We start from the raw sequence: 26,271 nt of genomic DNA on the forward strand, positions 1-26,271 counted from the left end.
GACTACCATCTGGCTGCACTCATACCCATCTTCATGAAGTGCTTCAAGAGGCTTGTCTTGAGGCTCCTCAAGACTCTGCTGCCCCCTTCACTTGACTCCTCGCAGTTAGTCTACTATCCAAATCACTCAAAAGATGATGCCAAAGTGACCAACCTTCACTTGGTTTTCATACATCTAGACAATTAAGACACGTTCCAATGATGTCTATATTCAGTCCAGCATTCAACATAATCATTCCAGCACATGATAGGAAAGCTGCAACTACAAGACCTCATTCTGCAACTGGATCCTGGATCAGCCCAGATTAAGAGTAACATCTCCAGCACCATGCTGAGCACTGGGGCCCCCCAGGGCTCTGTGCTTAGTCTACCACCGTTGACTCTGCTGACTCATGAGTGCACAGCAATGCACAGCTCAAACCACATCATTAAGTTAGCAGATGACATGACTGTGGTGGGTCTCATCAGCAAAAGCCACTAATCAGATTGGCTACTCAGTGGGATCTTATTGCTTAGTGAGTGTGCACAGTGCTGATTGGCTAGTCAGCTCAGCTTTAAAAACAGAGACAGAGTGTTTTGAGATCTGAACTTGTGACTTCAGCGTTGCACACAAACGTATGAACTGTGTGTCCATATCCCAGACATGTGAAACCACACTGAAGAAAATATTGCTACAAAACCTTTAATCACTTCACTCATACACACAATATTTCTACAGCAACAAAATATTTTTCAAATGTGCTAATTATATCGGGTTGTGCAAAACCTTTTCACACAGGCACAAAATATTTCTACATATGCAAATGTTGCTACACATTCAAAAACCTGAATTTGTTAAGAGTATCTTTTCATTGAGATATATAGGCATTTTTCACATGCACAGGTAATAAACAACTACAGATTTTGTAAGCATGTTTGATCATTTCAAGGTCATAATATTTATGAACCTAATTTGACTCAAAATGTCTGTATATAAACGACATACTGTTTAAAAAAAAAAATAAATAAATACCTATAAAAATTCTCCCCCTGGAGAATTTAAGTGTTAAATTTAAAGGTAATAAGTTTGAACATATAGGTCTCCCTTTCTTTCTAAACTTCCCACTAGTTTATGTTTCTAATTGTTGTGCGTTGTCAGGTGTAATACTTACTATGTATTTACATGTGTGCATACATGCCAGACATACAAAGCCTTTGGGGTGAGAAGTCATGTAGCGATATTTATGTATATGTGTTTTTGTATAAATATACAATTTTATTATTGTGTGTGTACATAATTTAAAATATAATATATATTTATGATTTATCAGTTTTCATAAAAATGTAAAAATGACATATAAAATATATACAGTACATACATTAAAGAACCACTTTTGCTTTTATATAGATTAAAAAAAATTTGATGGACTAATTTGATTTTACCTAATTAATATTTGTTCTCTTCCCTCTTCCCTTATACTGCTCTTAAAGCAAAAGTAGTGTATATTCTATCAATCCATCCTCTAATAACAAATGTTCATGATGCTGCAGCATCCACAAACCAAAGACTCAATAAAAGTCAACTGAGTACAATAGCAAAACAAAAACACACAGAAATCTGCTCCTCTCACATTCACTATTGTTAAAGAAACACAAACTACTTAATAAATGCTGTCTCAACCTGCATGTAATTCATAGAGGCATTGCCTCTATATTGCTATAGATTTCCACCCAACCACAGATGTTTAATTTCCATGTCTCTTCTTAATGCATTACTGCAATATTGAACACGTCCCTGTCTCTTTATTAGGCAACAAAGATATCAGTAATTTATGTCCAGTGGATTATCTCATCATTCTTATTTTATACACCATAAATTCTGCAGCAAGACCTCAGATCTACAAAGCTTTTCTTTACACAACTAGAAAACATCAGTGCACTGTGAGGGCTGCAACACATTGCTCTTATATTGCTACATATTTAGATCATAATGCAACCAGAAGTGTGTAGTTAGTAGCTACATTTTATATACTCAATTACACGTAAAGTAAAGAATGTTCAATATTGCACATTCACATAATGTTTAATGTATTTATTTTAATCGAATTGAATATTTTCGGACGTTAATTTGTGATATACTTGAGTGGACAGGAATCTGCATATACTGTATATATACATATAGTTATATTATAGTCATTAAAATGTAGGCAGGAATTCATTCTGTATTTTTTTTCAGCAACCAGGTGTGAACTTTATATTTGAGGTAGACCTTCAATTGAGGCCATTAATAATTATACAAAAAATGTTCTGTAATGATTCAAACCTCTGTCTGTTGGCTTACGGAACAGAAGTTGAGTTAGAAAGATCAATATTGTTCTTGTGATTAGCAAAATGCTTTCCTTAGGATACAATAGATGTAGTGAACACCCGAAGAGCACTGAAAACTGCATGTTTTATTAGCTACAATGTTGTTTAACAGGATTAAATAAAAGTGCATTATGTGAAATTATTTGTAAGGTCAGTTTTGCAATAGCAATTCACAATGTCTTTTGATGTATTTTTGTCAATACATAATTATGTCTGGAGTTGGACACTGTAAAAGGGGACTGACCTGGAGGCAGGTAGCTGCAATAGCCACTGGAGTTCACCAGCACGTTGGTCTTAAAGGTGGAGTCAAACTCATCATCAGCACTGCAACAGAGGAGAGAATAATGAGATAAATGTACTGGATAAACTTTACTAGCCCAACGCCAAAGATCAAATTTGTGGTATAGATTTAAGAAAATACATAATATTTACAGCAGTGGATTAATTAGGACCACTGCATAATATTTTTAATTTGTAATATTTTACAGTTTTTAATTTGTTATCTGATCCATCTGTATGATTTACTCAGTTAAACAGCTAATGTGGATGTTTCCCTTTACAAATAAATAAACAATGACACAGACTGTCAATGGATCAAAGCACAAAACTTATGGAAAATCAAAAAGTGCTTTAATATTAATAATGCCTCTTGTGGAGAGTTGTCATCTTGTTAAACACGAGTGAATGAATTAGTCAGGACCATGAAGTGCATCTAAAAAAAGACACTTATAATAGAAGTCAATGGCCTGGTAAGGTTATCCAGTATCTTTTCAGAATAGAACTGGAAATACAGGTAGTCTGATTTTTTCTGCAAGTTAACTGAACATGCAAGAGAATTATTCTCCAATTGATCATGCAAGATAGTTGTGACAGATTCCAGAGATGTCAGTAAGATCTAGGGGATTGGGGTTAGGGTTGACCTCCTTAAGAATCCTAAAATAAGCATATAGGGGTATACAAGAGTTCTACAAAAAATATGCACCAGCAAACCTGAAGCATAGCCCTCCAGGAGCCCTGTTGGATGGAGATGTTGTTCTGGGTCATAACACACGTTACTTTTCCTATGCATTCCCTTGAACAACCTTCATGCCTCAGTAGACCCACAGTTTACCCACGTTCTTCCTGCCGTAGCAAGATATAGAAATCAAAGTGAAATCAAACTGTGTGTGGTGCTAATCCCACTTTGTATTCGAATAACACAGAAGAGTTTATGTGTATCACTCTGTAAAGGTTATTCTCTGCTGAACGTGTAGCTTATATGGCCAGAGATATCATAGATCTGTCTCTCGTTTTTCCTGCTGTGTAATAATAAACGCTTGGTTGTTTTTGTCTTGGTCTGAAACATTTTATATCTGTTTGCAGCACCAGCAGTGTAATTTTGTCCTTTTGTTCTACTTGATCTGTTCGTCTATGCTTTCAAACTCAAATCAGCCTGCACACATTTATGAGCGTGAGAAAGGCAAAACATTTACATTTGTATATTCCTATAAAATTTAATCGGAAGAATGAAATACCTAAATAAGGCATAATGGTGGCGCAACTAGCAGTGTCATTGTCACACAGTTACAGGGTTCTGTAATCTAGGACGAATAATTTATTAATTCATTCATTGTCTGTAACCACTTACCCAGTTCAGGGTCCAGAAACCCCAAAAAATGTTCCTGTTATCAAAAACGGTAAAACCCCCAGGTGTAATCTACTGTGTTGTAATGTGCCCTTCAGAATTCCACAGATGTGAAAAGACATTCAAGATAAACACACCACTTTAGATTCTTTGGGACATAAGAAAGTTGCTTCAATCACCACCGCTGTACATTGCCTTGCCTATTGTATTCGTTTTCACACTAAAAATGTGACCCTGGGAATTTTCTGCCCACAATGGAACATGATTGGGCAGAAAACAAAGTCCTCCAGTGTGGTCAACAGAGCTGAAAAGTGGACACTGACTGTAGAAACAAAGAGGTGGTCATAATGTTATTTTCGATCAGTGTAAATATAATTCCACTGCGGTTATCTAACATTGATTTTTTATTTTACTCTAAAATATATTATAAAAATCTTTTATAATTATATAAAATTACTTTTTTTGAGTAATCACAGCAAATTGTGGGATAAATTAGTTTAATATTTTTAATTCGATTAAAAGCCTTAATATACAGTATATATACCTATTCATAGCAAAAAAATTCCTGGAGTTAAGATATGTTTCATGGGTTCAGCGCAATTGTTAAAACAACCATGGTTTTCAATACAACAAGTCTGGCCAAGGGCGAAATTTGCAGCCCATTGATCTGCAACTGTTCATCTGTTTAGCTTTGCAGTTTGCATTAACGCTAAGACACTGAAGTCTCCTCACACACAGCATTGGCCCATTTTCTCAGCATTCTTTGCAGTGGAAGGTCTAAAATATGGAGGGTCATTAGCTGTGTCACAGCCAAAATGGTCTTGAGTAACTTTACAGCTTACATTAATTTCCCCTCACAGGAGAAAGGTTAGCTGTAAGTAACATTTTTTTAAACATGCTTTTATTGTCATCACACAGCAGCATAACAAAACTGTGCCCAACCATTTAACCCATCCATGGCAGTAACCACACACACACTAATGCACTAGGGACAATGAGCACACACACACACACACACACACACAGAGCCGGGCCAGGCTTTCCAAGCACCTGGGGAGCCGTCCACAATGGCACCTGAACTGAGAAGTTGAGAACTCCATATTTCCAGGTAGTTGGGGAGGTCAATCTTTAATCTGAAACCCATTTCTCTAAGCTTTAAGCCATGGCTGCTCCAAAAATAATGGAATATAATGTAAGTGTGTGAAAACCATGTTTTAAATCTAACCTAAGAAACTCTATTACATGGTTCCACAGGGATTTATGTGTGTGTTTGCTACCTGTTATACAGGAGGATGTCAGGTGTCCAAATCTGCTCAGTGGTGAATCTAAGGTTCTTCACTCCTGGATACTCTGATTGGTTCCACTGTAGATAGTGGTCGTACCACCGCTGTAACCACAGAAATATTGGGGTTCAGGAGGTTAAGGCACTTTTCTGAAGAAGTGGACTGAATGTCTACTGTAAGCACATATTTACAGATCTGCTTAAAACCATTAATTACACTTAAAGGCCACGTATGCGACAGTGGGTAAGCACTGTACTCTGGTTTGATTATGTTCAGAAGCTCTGCATCTTTTAAGGTGGAATGGTATGTGTGAGGGGAAAAATGTGGCTAAAGTTTAATTTGTCTGTAATATTTTATTTACTGTTTGAATTACCACAGAAAGTCATCAATAATTTGAGTCGTTATGTTTTGTAGCACTTTCTGTTTTTGTTTACTTTCATGCAGTTAGCTGCCTCTGGAATGTAGATTTACAGCAAAAACAAGTCAATATTACCCATATATGGAGCAGAAATAGACCAATCTTGGTTCATGCTTTTCAACGTTTTGAGATCTATTCCTTGTTTATACCTTGTTTATACGCCCCTGTGGGGTTTTTATATGTTAGAAGATGTATCAAGTCAAAAATAAGCAGTCATCAACAATGCTGAGCCTTTACGCTTTGAAACTTTGAGTTCCTGTGAGAGACACAGATGTGTGGATTTAGAGAGCCAGGGCCCCTTATGGCTTAAACCTAATGAACCAACTTGTGGGGCAAGGCTTTTGAGCTGCAGGCGTGCAGCAGAAGAGTAAGAGAAGATTGAGAAGAGGACTAATTGCATATTCATAGATTTGCATGTAATGAATGAAGGCGAAAGTGTAGAGTTACGTCTATGCCACTGGGAAATATGTCATTCCTGATTTACAGAGATGTGTTTTAGGGTGACTAGAAAAGGGACTTAACAATTATTATCATTAATAAAGATATGAAATTATATAGGTACCTATTTACACGTAAGTTAAACAATGTATTGTTTTGGATATAATTAATTACAGCTTTTCCCATATATAGTCGCCTCCTCATGCCTGGACCTCCATCTCAGCAAATTACCTTTTTCACTCATATATATGAGAGCATACAAGGATTTTTCATAAGATGGAAGTGACAGTTTTCCATGAATTGCAGTCTCTGAAAAAAACATTTCAGGATTTACCCATGAAAGCACTGGTAATCTGTTACTCACTTACATTTTGTGTCATTGCTACAGATGAGTCCCAACCATCACAGTTTAACTATTTATATCCAAAACAGTAACATTTCAGGAGAAAGACAAAACAAAGTATCTACGTAAGCTAAGAAGTTTTTTTTTTTTTCACCATGCAATTTTAGTTTGTTTCTTTTGTTCCATTTGCCAATAATATTTTCACACAATGTGTAGGGCGACTGGAGTTTTCAAATAATGTCAAAAATGCCAATGAACAACAAAAAATAATATGTTCTAAAAGAATCAATATTGTTTGGTATGCTAAAAATTGATTACGAAGAAAAAAATAAAGCTAAGAAAAAATGCCAGTCAAAAGGAAAGCAAACTACAAATGAGATCTTATTGATTTAGTGCCATTAACACTTCCATCAAAACAGGAATGGCTCTTTGCCCAGCATAAAATGTACTGGCAAACAGACAATGTTTGTTAGAATAGTTTTGTATCTGATCACTAGATTAGAAATATTATGTTACATCTCCCATAGGCCTACAACACACTGCTTTAGAGGCTAATAATCTCTCACGGTGTATGTTTGACATGCGTAATCTGTTGTCTTATTAAAAAATTAAAATTATAATAAGCAGGATATTTAAACCCAGATATAGACTTAAGTGTATAAAACCATATTTCTATGTACATAACACAATGCATAAGATAGCAATGTTTTAGATCTGGCTACATTTTTACAACTTGTCTTGGCTGTCTACATTATGAAAATAGGTTGTTTTAAATTCTTTTTTACATATGGTATGACTTTTTATACGTAAAGGCTAACAGATAAGTTGAATGCAAAATATCCTACATGCCCTCACAGTTTATGTAGCATTCATCCACATATGTAAACTGACAGATATTTCTATTCATACACAGAAAATCATGTACTGTACAATACAAAACATAAACAAGTCACAACACAGATCATAGCACATGACAAGATTCCCCATCTAAGAAGGACATATAGTTATAATTACACAGCAGATTTGTTCAGTAGACATATATATATATATATATATATATATATATATATATATATATATAGAGAGAGAGAGAGAGAGAGAGAGAGAGAGAGAGATGGCGAGAAATTGGATGGTTGGATGTTTGATGATTGTATAATTTTGTTTTTCTGATATTTGTTAAAGATAAAATTTTAGGTAAAAGGTAAAAGTTTAACCCATCACTGCCCCACTTGTCTCACTTGTAATATGTAATTGACCACAGGTGTCCAAATTTTGCAGCAGTATAACCTCTAACCTTGAGAGAAGTCTAGATGTTGCAAAATTGTGAGATCAGGTACTGATGTCACTTTATTAGTCCTGGACCACAAATATCACCCCAACTCATCTTAAATGTATTGAGTGAAATGCCATAAATCCAGAGAGCACAGTGAGAGATAGTCCAGTGCTGGGGGGCTTTATACACCTCTAGCTGATAGATGACATTAAGCATGGTGATGTTAGGCTCATGGTCAGTCATTACAAACAATCTTGTTTAATTTCATGTATTTCTATGGAGAACATACAATGCTGGATGTGGTCAGATTTTTGTGTTTTAATTAACTAAATTAACTCTATTTTTTATGTAAACATATTTTAAAAAACGATGTCTGCAACACACTCAAAAGTGCTGGGATAGACTGCAGCATACATATTTATTGTCTTTCAGACCATCTGAGATGGGCGTGTGTCCAGAGGACTCAGCATTTCTGCATAGAATAAATTTACAGCATTCTCCTTCCTGTGGCAGACTTTGTTAAGTGACAACAGGATTTTGAAGTACTCCCAAAACCATGTGGCTATATTTATCACTGAAGTATGACCGTTTCTTATACAGTGCAAATTTGAGGGCTTGAAGGTCACGGTTATTCAAAATCGGTGTCTAGCCTTACCATACATGGACTGGCAATTCTTCAGATTTCCTTAATCTTTTCATGATATTATGAACTGTAGATGATGAAAGAGTTAAATTATTTATAATCTTGCTTTGAACATTATTCTCTGAATGGCATAAACTGAGAAATGAGCAATTAAGTTTTTTTCCTGCGTAAAACATTTTTCAGTTAAATAAGATAATAATCAGATTTTCTGGAAATGGGGTTTGTAACTGAATTCTAGTAAATATAGTAAATAAACCTATAACTTTAGATCTGCTTATAATATAACCATTAAATAAATGTAAATACTTCGGCTTACCATGTTTAGCCAAATGTTGGTGGTAAGTACCTGATTCTTCTCATCCTGAAAAAGAGACAAAGACAGATGGCAGAGAGATATGGAGTGTGTGTGTGTGTGTGTGTGTGTGTGTGTGTGTTTGAGAGAGAGAGAGAGAGAGAGAGAGAGAGAGAGAGAGATTGAAAGAGAGAGACAAAGTCTCCAATGTATGGAAATTTCAGACACACTTTCACAATAAGCATATCACCATTGCCTGTTGTTAGTTAGCTAATGTCAAAAATGACTACTGACATGTAATAACTTACAATGAACACCAATCACATTGTCCCCACATATAGCAAGAAACTGATTCACAAAACCAAGCACATCATCTAAGAGTCAGAAAAACCTATAGAAAAGCAAACAGTCAAAGCTAGGGTTAGAAAAAGCCCAAGTATAAAAAACATACATAGCTATTTTTTAGAAAAATGAAGTACAATGCAGTCAGGGAGCAGTCAAGGTCAGCCTCACAGACAGTATGACAAAGAACAAAAAGGGCTGGCAAAGAAGACTGCCACCACTGACAGAAGAGATGGAATCAAGGATGAAAGTAAAAGTACAAATATTGGAATGAACTGTACAATGAAGGAAAATCATTTTGAACCGGACAAGCAAATCAATAATAGAATGAAACTGTCTGTGATTCACGGTTTTTAAAGAGGCAGAAACAAAAGACATAACACAACTACACAGCAAAGCCATGAAACATTACTCTAAAACTGACAAAAAGGCAGAAAGAGAGAAGAAATGTGGCCTATTTATTGCTTAAAAATGACAATTCTGCACTCTGCATGTTCACAGATAGCAAGTGGGTTTATATTTCAAATGAGAGTTATGTTTGTTGATGTATTAGATGTCTATTAGTCTTTTGTACTTGTTTGTTTCCGGAAAATATATGTGTAACAACATTGGAAAAAAATATAAAAATACTTATATATTTAAAATGAGCTGTGGTGACACACATATATTTCTTGTGACTGTTGAGAACTCCAGCAATATGGTAAGTTAACTCTAACCTCAGCAGTAAAACATAATCCTATCTTGTTTATAGTTAATACACACTGAATGATCACTGGATTAGGAAAACCTGCCTTGTATCTACATTCATTGTCCATTTTATCAGCTCCACTGACTATACAGGAGCGCTATAGTTCTACAACAGAGTGTAGTCCACCTGTTTTTCTTCATACTTTCTTATCCCCATATATCCCTGCTCTTCAAAGATCAGAACCTCCACAGGGCCACCACAGAGCAGCTATGATTTGGGTGGTGGAGCATTCTCAGCGCTGCAGTGCAGCTGTAATGTTTAAACACTGTCCACACTGTTAGACAAACCTGCCTTGTTGGTCCACCTTGTAGATGTAAAGTAGGTGTAAAGAGACATTAGCTCATCTGTTGCTGCACATTTTGTCATCCTTTAGTCCTTCCTCAGAGGCCACAGGACACTGCTGGCTGAATATTTTGGTTGGTGGATGATTCTCAGTCCAGGAGTGACACTAAGTGGTTTTAAAACTCCAGCGGCCCTACTGTGCTAACACACCACCACCACATCCGTGTCACTGCAGCACTGAGAATAATCCACCACCCAAATCATGCCTCTTCTGTGGGGGTTCTTTGGGTGTCCTGACCATTGTAGAAGAGGGTGAAATGTAGTGATGTGTCGGTCGCAAACGAACTGGTTCAAAGAGCCAGCTCTTGTAAGTGAACGATGAGAGCCGGTTCCCGTCTAAGACCGAGCCATTTTTTTCTAAGGCTTGTCATTCAACCAATCAGAGAACAATAAGCAAGCTCCAACCCTACAAGCTGAGACACTTGGTTTTCCTGAATGCCAATCTGCCTTCCAAAAAATATTCATTCATTCATTATCTGTAACCGCTTATCCAGTTCAGGGGCGCGGTGGGTCCAGAGCCTAGAAAATGTTAAATCAGTTAAATGTTTGTTGACAGTTGTGGTTGTTTTAATCACTACCGTTGAATGCTGCTGTTTTGCACTTTGCAGAGTATTTGTTTATTACCCAGAAATGGATGATTATTTAATTGAATAAGCTATTTTGTAATACCTACCTTTTGGGTTCCATTGGCTATATTTCAGAGTTTACAAGTGATTTTTAATTTTTTTTATTTAAGGTGTATAATTAAAAATCCAGTTATTTCTACAATTGAATGTGTGAGTGCAATCAGTGAGTTATTACAAGACAGCCATAAAACACTATTTTAAAACACAATGTTGCCATTGCAACACTATTTATTATTTTTAATATTGAACAATATTATTTTGTCCATATAGTCATGTAAAATGTAGGTAATATTGTTCTGTACCTGTGGAAATAAGTGGTAAAACCATTTCGGAGCCAAAAGAGCCGGCTCCCCAAAAAGAGCCGAAATTTCCATCACTAGTGAAATGGGGATAAGAAAGTATGTAGAGTAACAGATGGACTGCAGTCTGTAATTGTAGAAATACAAAGTGCTCCTGTATGGTCTGGTAAAACTGACAGTGTAAAATGGAGTGTAGATACAAGGTAGGTGTTCCTAATCCAGTGATTGTTAAGTGTATACACTGGAGAGCAGGGCTGCACATGCAGTTCATCAAGTTCAAACACCACACATGATATTTCTCACGCTGAGAAATTATTCACTTTGCCACACAGAAATTAATCCTAAAAACGAGTCAAAGAAAACTCTCCAAACCTCCTCCCACCCCCCACCCCAGACCCCAGCTGACAGAAAACCCCTTCCCAATCTCAGTCCAAGCAAACTTGAAAACTTGAGAGCCCTGCAGAAGAGTGAACGGTGTGTTTTGAAATTTCATCATGATATATTTTGATATTTTCCCCACCAAGTTGAGTTGGTGAGAAGACTCACCACGTCCATGATCTGCACCAAGCTGAGAGATAGCACCACTGTAAGAGGCTGAGAATCATTGCCAACGGGCCGCTCCATAGGGTTATAATCTTTCAGTAGGTTTTTCAACAGAGCCCTCTGGTGAGGGCCCTGCACGGACACTGAGAGAAAGAGAAAGAGAGAGAGAGAGAGAGAGAGAGAGAGAGAGAGAGAGAGAGAGAGAGAGAGAGAGAGAGAGAGAGAGAGAGAGAGAGAGAGATTATTTTGCATGCATCATAGGAGAAGGTAGTCAGTCATCCAAATATCAATTCATTATAGATCACAACACATTATAGATCACAAACACTGGAAAAAGGGAAAGAGGCTTAAAAACAAGGGAGTTGAAATAGATAAGGCAGATGTTACCCACATTAACCATGGGAGTGTGTACACAGAGGATTAAAGATGGGAGCAGGTATAGACGAAGCATGTTGATTCAGCTGGTGCTTGAATAATCTCAGTGGCATGAGCCATGCCGAAGGCCCTTCATGCAATCCAAGCCAACACTAAATAAAACCTTAATTAAAAAAGTTATTTTCCTGCCTACATCTTCCAAAATGTATATATGATTAACTCTGCTGGAAGTACACAGTATCGTGTTACATAAAGTAATTAATGGAACACAAGTTTTAATACATTTAATCACAATAGAAATAATGACTTAATAGTATTCCATAATTTTGCTTATTCCCATATTTTGAAAGACCCCCTACTTGCATTAATTAAACACATCAATTATCATCTGTTAGTCATTATAGCATATTTAGGGTTTTTTTTTTTTTTTATAAATGTAGTCTCCAATGCCTTACGTGTCTTAACACTTCACCTTGATTTAGTATGTGCAGATTTATGAATATGCAATTAGTATCCATCTCTCTTACACCTCCTCATTTCACCTGCAGCTAAAAAGCCACCTATATCTGACTGCTTTTAGAACAGTCAAAAAACACTTTTACTAAAGTAATACAGTTCTGAGGATGTTTCCTCACCATTTGCGAGCTCTCTGGTCAGTTTGCAAGCTGGAAAGTCTTTGGGTGTTCGTACATATCCCTAACTCATTAACTGGGAAAACAAAAAAGTAGCTCTCTAAAAAGAGAACCTGTATCTGGATATGTTTTCACCACAAAGGAAACTTTGAAAAGCATGTATAGAGAGGAGAATGCTGTGTTACTTATGCTCCATAGGTGCATGAAAGTCAACACAGACTGAAAGTGCCACAAAACGTGTTACAAATCAGTTTCTGTAGAAATACAAACTTTAAATTCAAAAGTGAAAAACAACTTACCATACCATTCAACATTAAAAGACTCTGAGCTTCTGAACGTGAACAAAGAGTAAAGAGCAGTTCCCCAGAATCATTGTGTTGCCTTTAAGTTTAAACATGGAAATACTCCATGCCATAATATTAACTATAATCAATCATATTTATTTTAGAATATAAAGAAGAGGGACATGTTAACAATGTTTTATGTTAACTATTTACAGTTATTTAAGATTGTATTTGGTTTAAATTAACAGTAGTAGCATCATTTAGGTCAGGGGTCGGCAACCCGCGGCTCTTTGATCTCTCTGATGCGGCTCAGCTTTTGAAAATAATTACTGAGTATTTAATTAAAATATATTTTATTTTAGTTAGTTCATTTTTAAAATGTAATTCTATGAAGATTATGGCGATCTTGTAACATCTAAAATATTTTAATATTTAAAATATTTTGTCGCTCTTAATACACGTCACAACTTCCAACGTGCGACACCCGCCAGTGTGCGGGTTCTTGAACTTTTTGACAGCTGACTGCACGGCGCCAGTAAAAGGATGACGGCACGCAGTGAGAGGACAGCATTTTTGTTTGTTTCCCATTACTACAAGGACTCAAATAGACATTGAGTATTTTGCTTAACCGTCAACCCAATGTCTTTTTTTCGGAGTTAAAAATGTTTTATTGCATGCAGAAATGTTATTTCATTTTTCTGCAGTCGTTCATTAATTTCATAAATGTAACACCCTATTGTTTGTTTATACATAGCACAAAGGCAAAAAAAACCCTGTTATATGCAGTGTTATTATATGTAAAATTTCAAAAGGATTTTGTGGCTCACAGTGTTTTCTTTACTGTGTGAAACGGGTCCAGTTTTGAGTGGTAAATGTTGCCTACCCCTGATTTAGGTAATGCATTTAAGCTAAAACCTGCTCTTTTACAGAAAGTAATTCATGATTCTTAGTAGCTTGGTATTATTGTTCAATATATTATTGCAATTCAGAATTCAAACTTTCCATATTTTTTTACGGTAACTGTTGTCATTTTATAGTATCTGTTTTTTATTATTAAGAATGAGAATTGTCAATTTGTTAAAAATGAATAGAATTCAGAAACTCTAAAAATTATGTTGAAATCACCATCTTTAGATTTGTTTGAAAGAGAACGTTTGAATTTTGAATTACAATTGTATGTATAATTGATAATATCAAAATAACATTGAGCTCAATCCTACAGAAATATAGAAAAGGCAAAGTATTAGAAATAGAACCAGCTGAGTTTGAAATTTCCCCAAAATATCAAAATGTAGACTGCCTGAGACTGACCAAAAAAGGCGATGAGATGAAAAAAATCCCATCATACATTTACAACAGACAAGTGAGGGGTGAGTATTGTGTCAAAGATCAGAAAGCAGATAAAAGAGGGAGAGATCAGGATGAGAATGTGAGATGTGTCTGAAATATTTTTTGCCATGGTACTGATCTGAGAACAGCTCCTCTGGACATCATACATTTACAAATACACGTACCTCTAATCCTTCATGTTTCTCAAAAGAGCAGAAAGCAAATACAGAAAGAAAAGCAAGCTGTGATATGTCACTTACACCTCTCAGTCATCACTGTTGGGATTTAGTGCTAAACAGGAGCATTTCTTTGCTGCTGAATTCTAAAAGCCTGCTGCAGATTTGAGTAAACCATTAATCACATCCATTATAGGAGTCTAGGAGCCCCTGGCTATGGTTGGTGTTTAGCAATGTATAAATATCATCAAAATGAAAGCGTAGCCATGTGTTATTTAAAGAATTCTATCAATATATCAATATGGGGAATTGAATTACATTTCTGCTAGAAGTTTTTGGAACAAAACCTGTGTTTTTGTTGCTATTGATAAAGACATAGACTTGTTTATTGATATAAACTTGACAGACATATTGATAGATAGATACATAGATAGATAGAAATGCAATTTGTTAATAGTGATTTATTTTTTAAATATGCAAACATTTTTAAAAGGGAAAAATATTAAATTTATTTCCTAAAAGAATATATTTAAATGCATATGTTTAAAAACAGCAAAAAAAAAAAAAAAGAAAGAACTGTAAAATGGCTGTGTTTGTGATTTTATTCTGGTGCATACCTTGTAACTTCTCAGAAACAGACCAATTAAAACCTTTCCCGTTAATTCTCTAAGCACGGATAACCTTTCATCAGCATCCTCCATCTGGAGTCTCAAATAATTATTCCAGTTTCATTCAGTGCTGTTCAAAAGCCAGCAATTACCTTCATTTAGCTTTTATTTTAAATCAAAATTGTCCTTAAGCACAAGTTATTTATTTTCCAAGGTCATGAAAAAGGCAAAAAATATAGATTTAACAGAAAATTACACAGATGTGTTCTAAATGTCATGTTTTTTTTAGTGTTTAATGAATCCAGACTTTGCCCTTTTCAGGAGGCCTACTTTCAGTTTCTGGAATCAACTTAAATGTTTTTTTAAAACTCAAATTTAGACTTCGATCTGGGTACAGACTTCTATCTAATGCATTACCAACAACAAAACATCAGCAAAAGTAAAAAAAAAAAAAAAAAAAAAAAAAGCACCTTAACACCAGAGCAGGTCTGGCCAGTCTTTGGATGGGAGACCCCCTAGGATACTTCTGTAGAAGAGTTGTTTGGGGATGCTATCGCTGTTGTCTGTGTGGATACCGATGATCATGTACAGGGACACTGTACTGAATACATGGGGCCTACTTGTAAATGAGACTCTGAGGTCATAAAAGAGAAGAGGTGTTAACCCAGTGTTTGGCTAAATCTACCAGTGTGACATTTCTACATCCTCAATTAGCTTAATAATTCTTGACCTCTCTACCTGAATAGCTGAGTTGTGGTGAGAGTATTGGTGTGGATTGGCTGCCATTGCATCATCCAAGTGGTTGCTGCACATTGGAGGTGGTTCAAGCAACCCTTTAATGTTCCAAGGAATGTAAACCACTTTAACTGTCTACAAAAGAAAAAAGATTTAAAAAATCATAGTGTATCTGTATGTTAATTCTGTATGATTTTATCATGCTATGTCCAGCTATGAAAGCCTGAAAAAAACAATATCATGCAGTAATTTTGTCAGCTTGTGATTGTCAAAAGGTACTTAGCAAATCAACAAATGATGCTCCAAGTTAAATCTTAATTTTCCCGACGTTTCTATTGGGGTCTGGTGCACAGGTTAAGTGCAAAACATCAAGGGCAGGTTTTTGGGCATTTTTTTTGCACTATTTATTGGTGCTGTTCATTTGGGCAGGTGTTCTCGGATGTGGACAAACACAGCTGGGATCCTCGAGGGGATGTGGTCTCGGTCTAGTCCCAAACGAACTCTGGTGAGAACGTTATCTGACTTCGATCCGACCGAACGATAGTACCTACGGAACAGGTCGGTGAAAGGGTGCTTTGCTTATTGGACGCAGCAGAGCAGGTAATATTTTGCCGCTAATGAGATATATGTCCCATCCCAATTCTTGCCCTAAGGCATTCCTTGAAGTAAGTACATTGAAGATGTCGTCTAATTGTAAGCAAAATGGTGCAAGGGTTTAAGTTTTCAAGGGGTTGGGGATTTGAGAGTAGAATAGAACACAAATATTAGCTATATATGAAGGCTGTGACCCAGAGGCTTTTACTTTCTGTTTTTTAACATCTTTTCTCCATATAATCTTCACCAACATGCTCGGCATATATGTTATTGCCGGTGTTATTGACGGTGGAAATTGCTAGGTTAAGGCTGAATGCATTGACTGAAAATATGTGTTCATTTGTCTTGCTCATTTGACCTCTCTGGACCTTCAGCTCAGGGATATTCAGAAGTGGTTTACTAAGATTAAGTACCCTGTCTTAGATGTCGATTGCATTTTCTGCTTCTCAGGAAACCTCAGAGACTTTTTAGTGTTCTAGTGCAAATATTCTTTTTTTTTTTTCAGAAATATCTTCTAGACCGCTATACATCCTTTCAGAACCATGGTATAGAGTTGTCATCTCACAGTGGAAGCATAGACAAAATATTTTTTGTTTTGTTTTGGATTGGAAGCAAGAATGGAGCTTGACATTCTCCTCTCTTCTATCAAATTATATTGAATCTCATGTTATTTTTTCATTAGTTTTCCTTTAACTTTTCAATTTCTTATGTCTGATCTACACAAAAATTACCTCCTGAAGAACAAATAGCGGATATGTAATAGTGGTTATGAGTGTAAATTAAATGAATGAAGGCTTCCCTCTGACTTGTGCAGTACTTTATACACAATTATTACCCAACATTCTTACTGAAGTCTCCTTTTTAAAATAATATGCATGAAAATACATGCTATTTTGAACGGAATCTGTTTCTGCCACTGTTATCTCTGGATTATGATACGTCTTTGTACAAGCAGTAAAGGGGATTAAATTAAACTGTGGCATGATTTAAAATAAAAATAACATTTAGTCCTGACCAGCTGGTTCAGAATTAGCTAAATGAATACATCACATTCATTTCAGTGCAAAAACAACAGAACTAAATCCAATATTAACTCAATAGAGGCAACCACAAGACAAAAGACAACTTCCGGAAATGAAGTCTGATCTCACAGAGAATTCAGAAATATGAAATATATGGATTTGTGTTTCCATGAATTTAGAAAGTAAAGAAGTAAAAAAAGAAGTTCTTTCTGTACACCACCATTACTACATACACTAGCCTTATTTTTACTTAGCATTCAAATATACTGCACATTTATAAATATATAAGAATGCTATATGTTCACTATATATACACTGTACAATGCTGCATATTTTTTTTCTATATATTCTGTATAATAAACTGTAAATTCTCATTATGTTCTATACCATATTGCAAATACTCACTTATGTATACATTCAAATAAGACAGAGTGTGATATATATATATATATATATATATATATATATGTATATATATATATATATATTCCTAGTACTAGTCCTTATTGCACCTTTTTCTCTCTCTCTCTGACACTCATATGTCTTTGCACTATGATACTATTTGCAATTCTGGTAGCTAAGTACATTCCGTTGCCTTGTACCTGTACTGAGCAATGACAATGAAGTTGAATCTGTCTGTCTAAATTCACCTGATCCAACACCATTAAATATTACATTTAAAAATATATATTTCCTTTAATGTTTTAAGAGCTGATTTTTTTATCTCAATGCAAAATAGGTGACTACTTTTGAATTAATGATTTAAGGTTTATCCATTTTTATGAGTGTATTAAAAGAAATTCTCATACAATTTTAAGCATACCTAGTAAGCTGACATCCCTTTATTGTTGCAGAGTTACTATAGTATATAAGTATATAGTTACTATACTATATAAGTATATAACTGATCCTGTGTTGGTTATAGCATTGTGTTGTAAGAAAAGACGTCTGTGGGTCCCTAAAACTAACATTCGCACAAGGTAAAACAATTTTATAGAGATGTATGAAAGACATCCTTTTGATAGCTGGGAGTTTACCTTGAGGGAAGTGTTTACTTCACTAAATGTAAAAAATAGTTATATTAGGAAAAGTTCTAAAGCTACACTTTTTATTACTCTTTACTTAATCACTGTAAATACAAGATCTCAGACCTACTCGATACAAGATTCTGGGTAAAGACAAAGGAGATTATGTTTTTTTTTTACAAATAATTCTGGACATTTTGTTGGTCCTGAAGTATAAACACAACACAAGTTTTAAATAGAAAAGCTGTCAAAAAGACTAGATAAATGTTGGAGGTTCAATATGATAAATAATAAAACTGTAATAATTTCACCTTATGTCCAGGGTTAGGACACTGTGGAGAATAAATAACACTAAACTCTCAAAATGAAAAGTCTTATTCAAGATGTTCTGTAAGCTGCCTAGGACTGAAGAGATTCAGCCTCTATCATTCTCAGAGAGCAGGGCACAACACGTGATGTTTTTTTTTTATTGTTTTTTTTTGAGGGGGGTTCTCCTTAAGTGAGCTTTAAAGTATTTGCGCAACTTTATTTATACAAGAAACTTCCAAAAGATTGTTTTTACTACCAATAAAGATATAATGACCTCCTTATATTTACACACATTTTCCATTTTTTTTTTCTGCTCTACTAACCAAACAGGTACATTCTGCAATCTGCTCTGCATTCTTTTTGCACACTTTGACCCTGTTCTTCAATGGTCAGGACCCCCACAGAGCCAGTTTTATCTGGTTGTTGGCTTATTCTCATGATGTTGGAGATTTTAAATCCCTATGTGTCACTGCTGGACTGAGAATAGTTTACCAACCAAAAATATCCAAGCAACAGCGTCCTGTGTCCACTGCTGAAGGATGACCAACACACACTGCAGCAACAGATGAGCTACTGACTTTGACTTTACATTTACAAAGTGTTCTAACATGGAGGGTTTGTCTAACAGATTGGACAATGAGTGGACAGGGTTTATAAACTCCAGCCTCACTGCTGTGTCTGGTCCACTCCTACCAGCACAACACACACTAACACACCACCACCACATCAGTGCTGCTGCAGCACTGAGAATGATCCACCACCCACATCATACCTGTTCTGTGGTGGTCCTGACCATTGAAGAGCAGGGTAAAATGGCAAAAAAAAAGGTCAAGCGATGGGCTACACTTTTGTAAAACTTAAAAATGCACCTATATGGTACGTATTATATACATGGTATTCCATTTTACATACAGGTGTGGTATTTGGTATGTCATTTCATATACAAGTGTGGACAAAATTGTTGGTACCCACAATTTCTCCTTTTGCTGTGTGTGCCACACAGCTAAACAGCTGCAAAACATAACCAAGCCTCCAGTGCAATGTCAGAAAAACCAATAATGTTTTGTGACATTATTGTCACAAAATATATGAACAGTGTAAATGAACATTTAAAGGTACAGCAGTGGTTTTAAAGTCCAATTGTGTTCCCTAAAGGTACATTAGATTGTTTTCTCCAGAAAAAGAGTTGAATATTTGTAAGTTTTATTTATAGAAATATATAAAATATAATAATGAAATATACAGGGTTTTGACAATGAAACTGAAACACCTGGTTTTAGACCACAATAATTTATTAGTATGGTGTAGGGCCTCCTTTTGCAATACAGTCAATACAGAGTCATGCACTGTGGTCAGAGGGATTTTAAGCCATTCTTCTTGCAGGATAGTGGCCAGGTCACTATGTGATGCTGGTGGCGGAAAACGTTTCCTGACTCGCTCCTCCAAAACACCCCAAAGTGGCTCAATAATATTTAGATCTGGTGCAGGCCATGGGAGATGTTCAACTTCACTTTCATTTTCATCAAACCAATCTTTCACCAGTCTTGCTGTGTGTATTGGTGCATTGTCATCCTGATACATGGCACCGCCTTCAGGATACAATGTTTGAACCATTGGATGCACATGGTCTTACTGGTGCAATGTGCAATTAATAAAGATTGGCCACCAGGCTGGTCCAGTTTAGCCATGAAACCTCCCACACTAAAATGACAGGTGTTTCAGTTTCATTGTCCAACCCCTGTAATTCCTAGACATGAAACAGGGCATATGATGAACACAAAATCTACAATTAATTTAGAATATGGTATAACTATGTTCCCTAAATAAAGGTACTGCATATGTACCCTTGAGGGTACCATCACAGTGACAGCAAAAGGTACCACACGAGTGACAGTTTTTCTGCATGTGTTTGGTGTTCTTTTCTTTGAAACAGGGGTATAGAATTAGCATGGACGTAAGTGATGTGTCACCACCATATCCAGCAATTATTGAAATGTCCCCACCAATAATTTGATTCCCTCCACAAGAAAAAAAAATCTCATTAACCTAGAGGTGCAGAAAGGGTTAAATCACATTCTATACTCGAGTCCTGCCTTCCCATATGGCCAGTGTGATTGGCTGTGCCTTTCCCTGCTGTCACAAGAGACTCTGTAGCTACCAAAACTGCAAGGAAAACTTTTCAGTCACATGGATGACACATGGGTGTTAAAAGCGAGTGAGGAGGGCAGCAAAAAGAAGGTGGACATAAGCTATTTTTCAAGGAATCGTGTCAGTTGATGAAATTAATCCATCATAATAAAGTTCATGGCAATGCTAGGATTTTGCGCATAACAAACAGCAGGCTAAAGTCATCTGTAGCTATGAATAACATGGTTTGAAAATTAAGTGCACAAAAAACGTCCAGCAAACTGTTCTCTTACAATCTCCCAGAGTAGCATGTCTAACTTCAGTTGAAAATTTCTATGTCCGAGAAAACTCCAGGCTTGTACAAAGATCTGGATGAAATGTCTTGTACTTTCATTGACACATTGAGAGAGATATTTTTTTCCTGTGATTGTTACTTTGTTGGCTTTGTAGAGATTATGCAGTGCTCCATCTACTTATATTATTACTGATGTATGCGCCCCTGCCATTTGCACTACAGCTGAAGTAAACTTAAGTCTAAACTACTTCTTTGTCAGTCATTTAGCATTTATTTAACATTATATAATTCATGAATTAAATTATTAATTGTTCTTCAGAATAGTTTAAACGCACATAGAATAGTATATGTAATATATCAGTTCTTTATTATTTTATCACAGAGAGAGAGAGAGAAAAAAAACAGGTCCCCACCAATCTACACCCTTGCTTTGAAAGTTATATTGTGGCTCTGGGTCATTCTGGGTCTTTTTCTATGAAGTCCACTGTTGTTAAAAAGTGACAGATACTAGGATCAGACACCAATGCACCTTGACCTTGGATTTCCATTGCTTCTCGTTGGAAGTTTTCACTTTTTTCCCTTGTATCTACAGTCAATGTCCATTGTATCAGCTCCTCTGATCATATGGAAGCAATTTGTATTTCTACAATTACAGACTGTAATCCATACGTTGTTCTGATCTGCTCTGATCAGGACCACCACAGAGCAGGTATGATTTGGGTGGTGGATCATTCTCAGCACTGCAGTGACACAGATGTGGTGGTGGTGTGTTAGGGTATTTTGAGCTAGTACAAGTGGATCAGACACAGCAGTGCTGCTCAAGTTCATAACGGTTCATATATCACAATTTTTTAAAAGCAACTTTTATGATGAGTAACACGTTATAAAGGGAATAATTGTTTATAAATGTTAGGTTCATGTCAGTTGTCATAAAAACCATATGTAGGTGTTTTGTAGCCTTTTAAACACATACAGCAAAGTGTTACTAAATACAATATGTTGTGAAAGAGAATGGCAAATATATTCCTGACCACAAAGCAAATTAACAAAAAATGTATAAATAAAATTGCAATATATTTTAATAAATCGGCATATGCTATTTAATTACATTTTTAAAGGTTTCAAACATAAAAAAAATAAACTTTTTAATGTATATGAGAAACTATGGATCTCTCTCATTGTTTACTTTACATGACTTAAGTTCTGTGCCGATAGTTTTTTTAGAATGATTTTCGTCAGTAATATTTATGGTGGATTCGCACTGGATAAGAAATCTCAGTGACAATAAGAGAGATGGGAGGGGCTATTCAATTCACGCATTGCAGTCACAGTGTGGATCATGCACATCAGAGCTGCTGGAGATTTTAGTGTCACAACTGTTCTGAGAACAGCCTCTCTCTCTCTCTCTCTCTCTCTCTCTATATATATATATATATATATATATATATATATATATATATATATATATATATATATATATATAGCACTCAATGACTTTATCTTCTAGTCACAACATATAATGGGCCACAAGATAGCAAAACCAAATACTTATTCTTCATACTCTTATTAGAGCTAATATAAACGTTTAATGGTAAGTTAAAGAGTAGGACACTTGTACCTAAAAATACATACGGAGGCTACTATTGTGCATGAAACCTATCTACAGCTACTAGAAATGTCAATTCACTGAGTGTTTCTTCAGGGCTTTTTGTGGATTTGATCGTGGAGCTTCGTTCAACCACTGAACATTTACTTAAACCATATATTTCATCACTAAACCTCTCCTCCAGCTCCTTCATTCTCGAAAAAAAAAAGGCAAAAATCTCCTTTTCCCTCCGGGATATGACGCAATGTTCCTCCAGATGTCAGTTTGGGATTAATATAACCTTACTTCTCATTTTACAGTAGGTAAATGGCTCAGGAATCTTTCCCTAAATGGCAGCGCGCGCACTACTTTACAACATGTAAAAACTGCCACTGAGATGGGATCTGTACAAATGTTGTCAGAAAGAGAGCCAAATCTGAGTGTCGTTGGATCCCATATTTTCTGACTTATGCAGGCTAAAAAAATGACTGAACTGTGTTATTTCACAGTTTTCAGGAGGGTAGGCACAACAGATATCCAAATGAGTGTGCTGGAGAACTTAAGTAAGTAAATAGCAAATTTTGCATGTTTTGTCCACGTCATTTTTAAGCTATGTTGACTCCAAGGCAACATCTACGGTTCCCAGGAACTGCTATTCTTTCTGGTTTGTTTATATTCAGAAGCTCTGCATCTTTTAAGGTGGAACAATATGTTTAAGGAAACAATGACTGCTGTTTGTACATGGCTGTATGTGTGTAATATGAGTTGTTTAGTTTTTGAAGTACATTTGGTCTGTGTTTACTTTCATACAGTCAGTTTTCTCCCGAATTTAGAATCAGTTCCAACTTAAGTTATCAAAAACAGCAATAATAAGTCAATATAACCCACCTATGGATCACGAATAGAGCAATATACTTATCAACATTTGGAGGTTTCTTCATTGTCTAAATACCTTCCTTGCCGCGAGCAAAGGAGGGAAAGCCTGGCATATCCGACCGAGACCCTTTGTTTTTTTATTTTGGTTTTTTTTGGTTTTTTGGGGGTTTTTTTGTTACCCATTTACTGACACTTCATAATCAAATTAGACTGATTTGGGGCATGCAAAATGTCAGGAGAGCTAGCAAATGGTGAGGAAATCCTCAGCATCTTATTATATATTGCTGTAAAGGAATACATTTACACATTTACATTATTTGTACCTTAAGGGAAACATATGTACCTAAACAGCATCCTTTTTGTGACCCTGTAAAATGAGAAAAAGCTCATTTGGTGTAGTTGTATGTGTCATATTGTATTTTTGTCACCCAGTGTAAACAAACATCATTATCATGGATCAAGAACCATGATGACGTTGATGTGACACATATCACAGTAGGACGCTGTATGAATTATAAGAATACACAAGTGCACATGAAGTGCACTGACTGAGTCAAGAGAGACAGGGGTAAAAGAAAGAAAATGAGAAAGGAAAGTGAGAGGGGGAAAAGAAAGATCTGGAAACAGGGAGAGAAAATGAAAGAATATAGGAGATAAAAGACTGAAAGGAGACAGAGAGAGAGAGAAATATGGAGGACAGACAGAGTGATGTATGTGAAGAGACCTTGGGACAGAGAGACATGGAGTGAGGAAGAGCGAGAGAGAGAGAGAGAGAGAGAGAGAACTCATAACCCAACACAAACCCACACACACACACACACACACGAGTTACGGGCAAGCACTGGCTTTCTCACACACACTCACAGCCTCTTCACTCCACTGCAGCAACATGTCCATAATAACATAACAAGGCTCCCAGATCGAAGAGCAGATCCATCAAACAACAGTGACACTTTCTCTCTCTCTCTTTCTCTCTCTCTCTTTCTCTGTCTCTCTCTCTCTCTCTCACTCTCTCTCTCTCGTTCTCTCCCTCTCTGTCACACACATACATACATACACACACACACACACACACAACCCACACATTCTCCCTCAACCCCCACAAAAAACACTGTCCATCTCCCTCTCAACTCTAACCCTACCCAGCTGGTGCTGTGATTTTATTCATGGGTTAGGATGGATGAAAGCTGTAGTGTATGAGAGAGAGAGAGAGAGAGAGAGAGAGAGAGAGAGAGAGAGAGAGAGAAAGAGAGAGAGAGAGTGAGAGAGAGAGAAAGTCAATGCCAGATAGAGAGAAGTGGGGAGGTGGGGGGTTTGAAATTTATGATTGCAGCTTTCAGCGCTTCACTGGTAAAGCATGTTTCTCTCTCTCTCTCTCTCTCTCTCTCTCTCGCTCTCTCTCTCTCTCTCACTCTCTCTGCACCTCTCTTGCCCTCATTTTCCAACATAGGTAAAATCTCCTTCCCATGTGGAAAGCAGTGAGATCTGTGCAGTTGTCTACAGTCCACAAGCAAACAGGTTTAACGGCAACACAGTAAACTAAAGGGCTGCAAAATAATAAGGCCTTCAATAATATATTAATTGTTGCTGAGTGTTCTTTACACATTTTACCACTAAAATCCTCACAAACAGAGAGAGAGAGAGAGAGAGAGAGAGAGAGAGAGAGAGAGAGAGAGAGAGAGAGAGAGAGAGAGAGAGGAAAAACTGTGTAAAGAAACCTACCCTGGACCAAAGCAGAGATTCCAAACAGAGTCAAAGCCAAAGAGTGCCACATTCCAAGTGATATGAAGAAGACAGAAAAGCAGAGATGCCAAAAGGAGAAGCGGAACAGAGGCGGAAGAAGAGGAGGAGAATAGGAGGAATACTGGAGGAGAGGAGAGGAAAGCAGGAGGTGCTGCGATGTAGCACTGGACAGAATGAATGAGAGCAAGAGTGGCACAGAAAAGGAGGGAGGGAGGGAGAAAGAGAGCCTACGTTTGCTTCTCGGAGCCGGCAGCGAATCAGAATGAGTGAGGGGAAAAACATCTGATTGATTCTAGATGCACGAGTCAGCTCTCTCTCTCTCTCTCTCTCTCTCTCTCTCTCTCTCTCAGCAAGTCCCTCGGATTCCCTGAGAGAGATGGGTAAAGGAAAACTGATGAAGATGTAAGAGAACTTGCCACAGCTCACCTTGTCCTCCTTAATCTTGCCCCTTTCCATCAATGGTAAAAAGAAAAGATCTCAGAAATGAAAACACTGTCTGTAGAAATATTTGATTTGGCCATCAGGAACACTGCCTTAACCTCAGACCCCCATATTGGAGACCAACAATATTTTCTTAGAAAAAAAGGGTACTTTATTATTTATTTATTATTGTCTGTAACCGCTTGTCAAGTTCAGGGTCATGGTGGGTCTGGAGCCTACCCGGAACCACTTGGCGCAAGGCAGGAACACACCCTGGAGGGGGAGCCAGTCCATCACAGGGCGACACACACTCATACTTATGGACAATTTTGAGTCACGAATCAACCTACCAACTTGTGTTTTTGGAATGTGGGAGGAAACCGGCGCACCTGGAGGAAGCACATACAGTGTAGCCAACTTAGTGACATTGTCGCCATATTTAGCGAGTGTTCAGACTGCCCAAGAATCAACAGAAGAAAGTTTCTTTGTATTTCTAAACATATTTAGGGTGTTTTTTACTCTCCCATGACGTTATTCCTCTCTTCTACAGTGTAAATTACAAAATGACTACTATGCA

General features: G+C 36.6%; 1 protein-coding gene across 4 annotated transcripts in view; it reads right to left on the bottom strand.

The window, feature by feature from the left end:
* chrna11 (cholinergic receptor, nicotinic, alpha 11) overlaps positions 1–25,346 on the bottom strand; it is an 85,988-nt gene extending 60,642 nt beyond the window's left edge. The window contains exons 1-5 of one of the 4 annotated variants that reach the window (XM_066674539.1): positions 25,254–25,346; positions 11,563–11,702; positions 8,684–8,728; positions 5,247–5,356; positions 2,590–2,669 (exon numbers count right to left, since the gene is read on the bottom strand). In XM_066674539.1, the coding sequence (XP_066530636.1) occupies positions 2,590–2,669; positions 5,247–5,356; positions 8,684–8,728; positions 11,563–11,702; positions 25,254–25,305 (427 nt within the window). In that variant the 5' untranslated portion in view covers positions 25,306–25,346. Of the gene's footprint in view, positions 1–2,589; positions 2,670–5,246; positions 5,357–8,379; positions 8,435–8,683; positions 8,729–11,562; positions 11,703–12,569; positions 12,692–12,865; positions 13,071–25,253 lie in introns of those variants that run through there. The other 3 variants (XM_066674540.1, XM_066674541.1, XM_066674542.1) reach the window with 3 other exon arrangements.
* Positions 25,347–26,271: the final 925 nt, after the last annotated feature.

Source organism: Hoplias malabaricus, chromosome 6, assembly GCF_029633855.1.
Source record: "Hoplias malabaricus isolate fHopMal1 chromosome 6, fHopMal1.hap1, whole genome shotgun sequence".
In the NCBI taxonomy this organism is placed as follows: domain Eukaryota; kingdom Metazoa; phylum Chordata; class Actinopteri; order Characiformes; family Erythrinidae; genus Hoplias; species Hoplias malabaricus.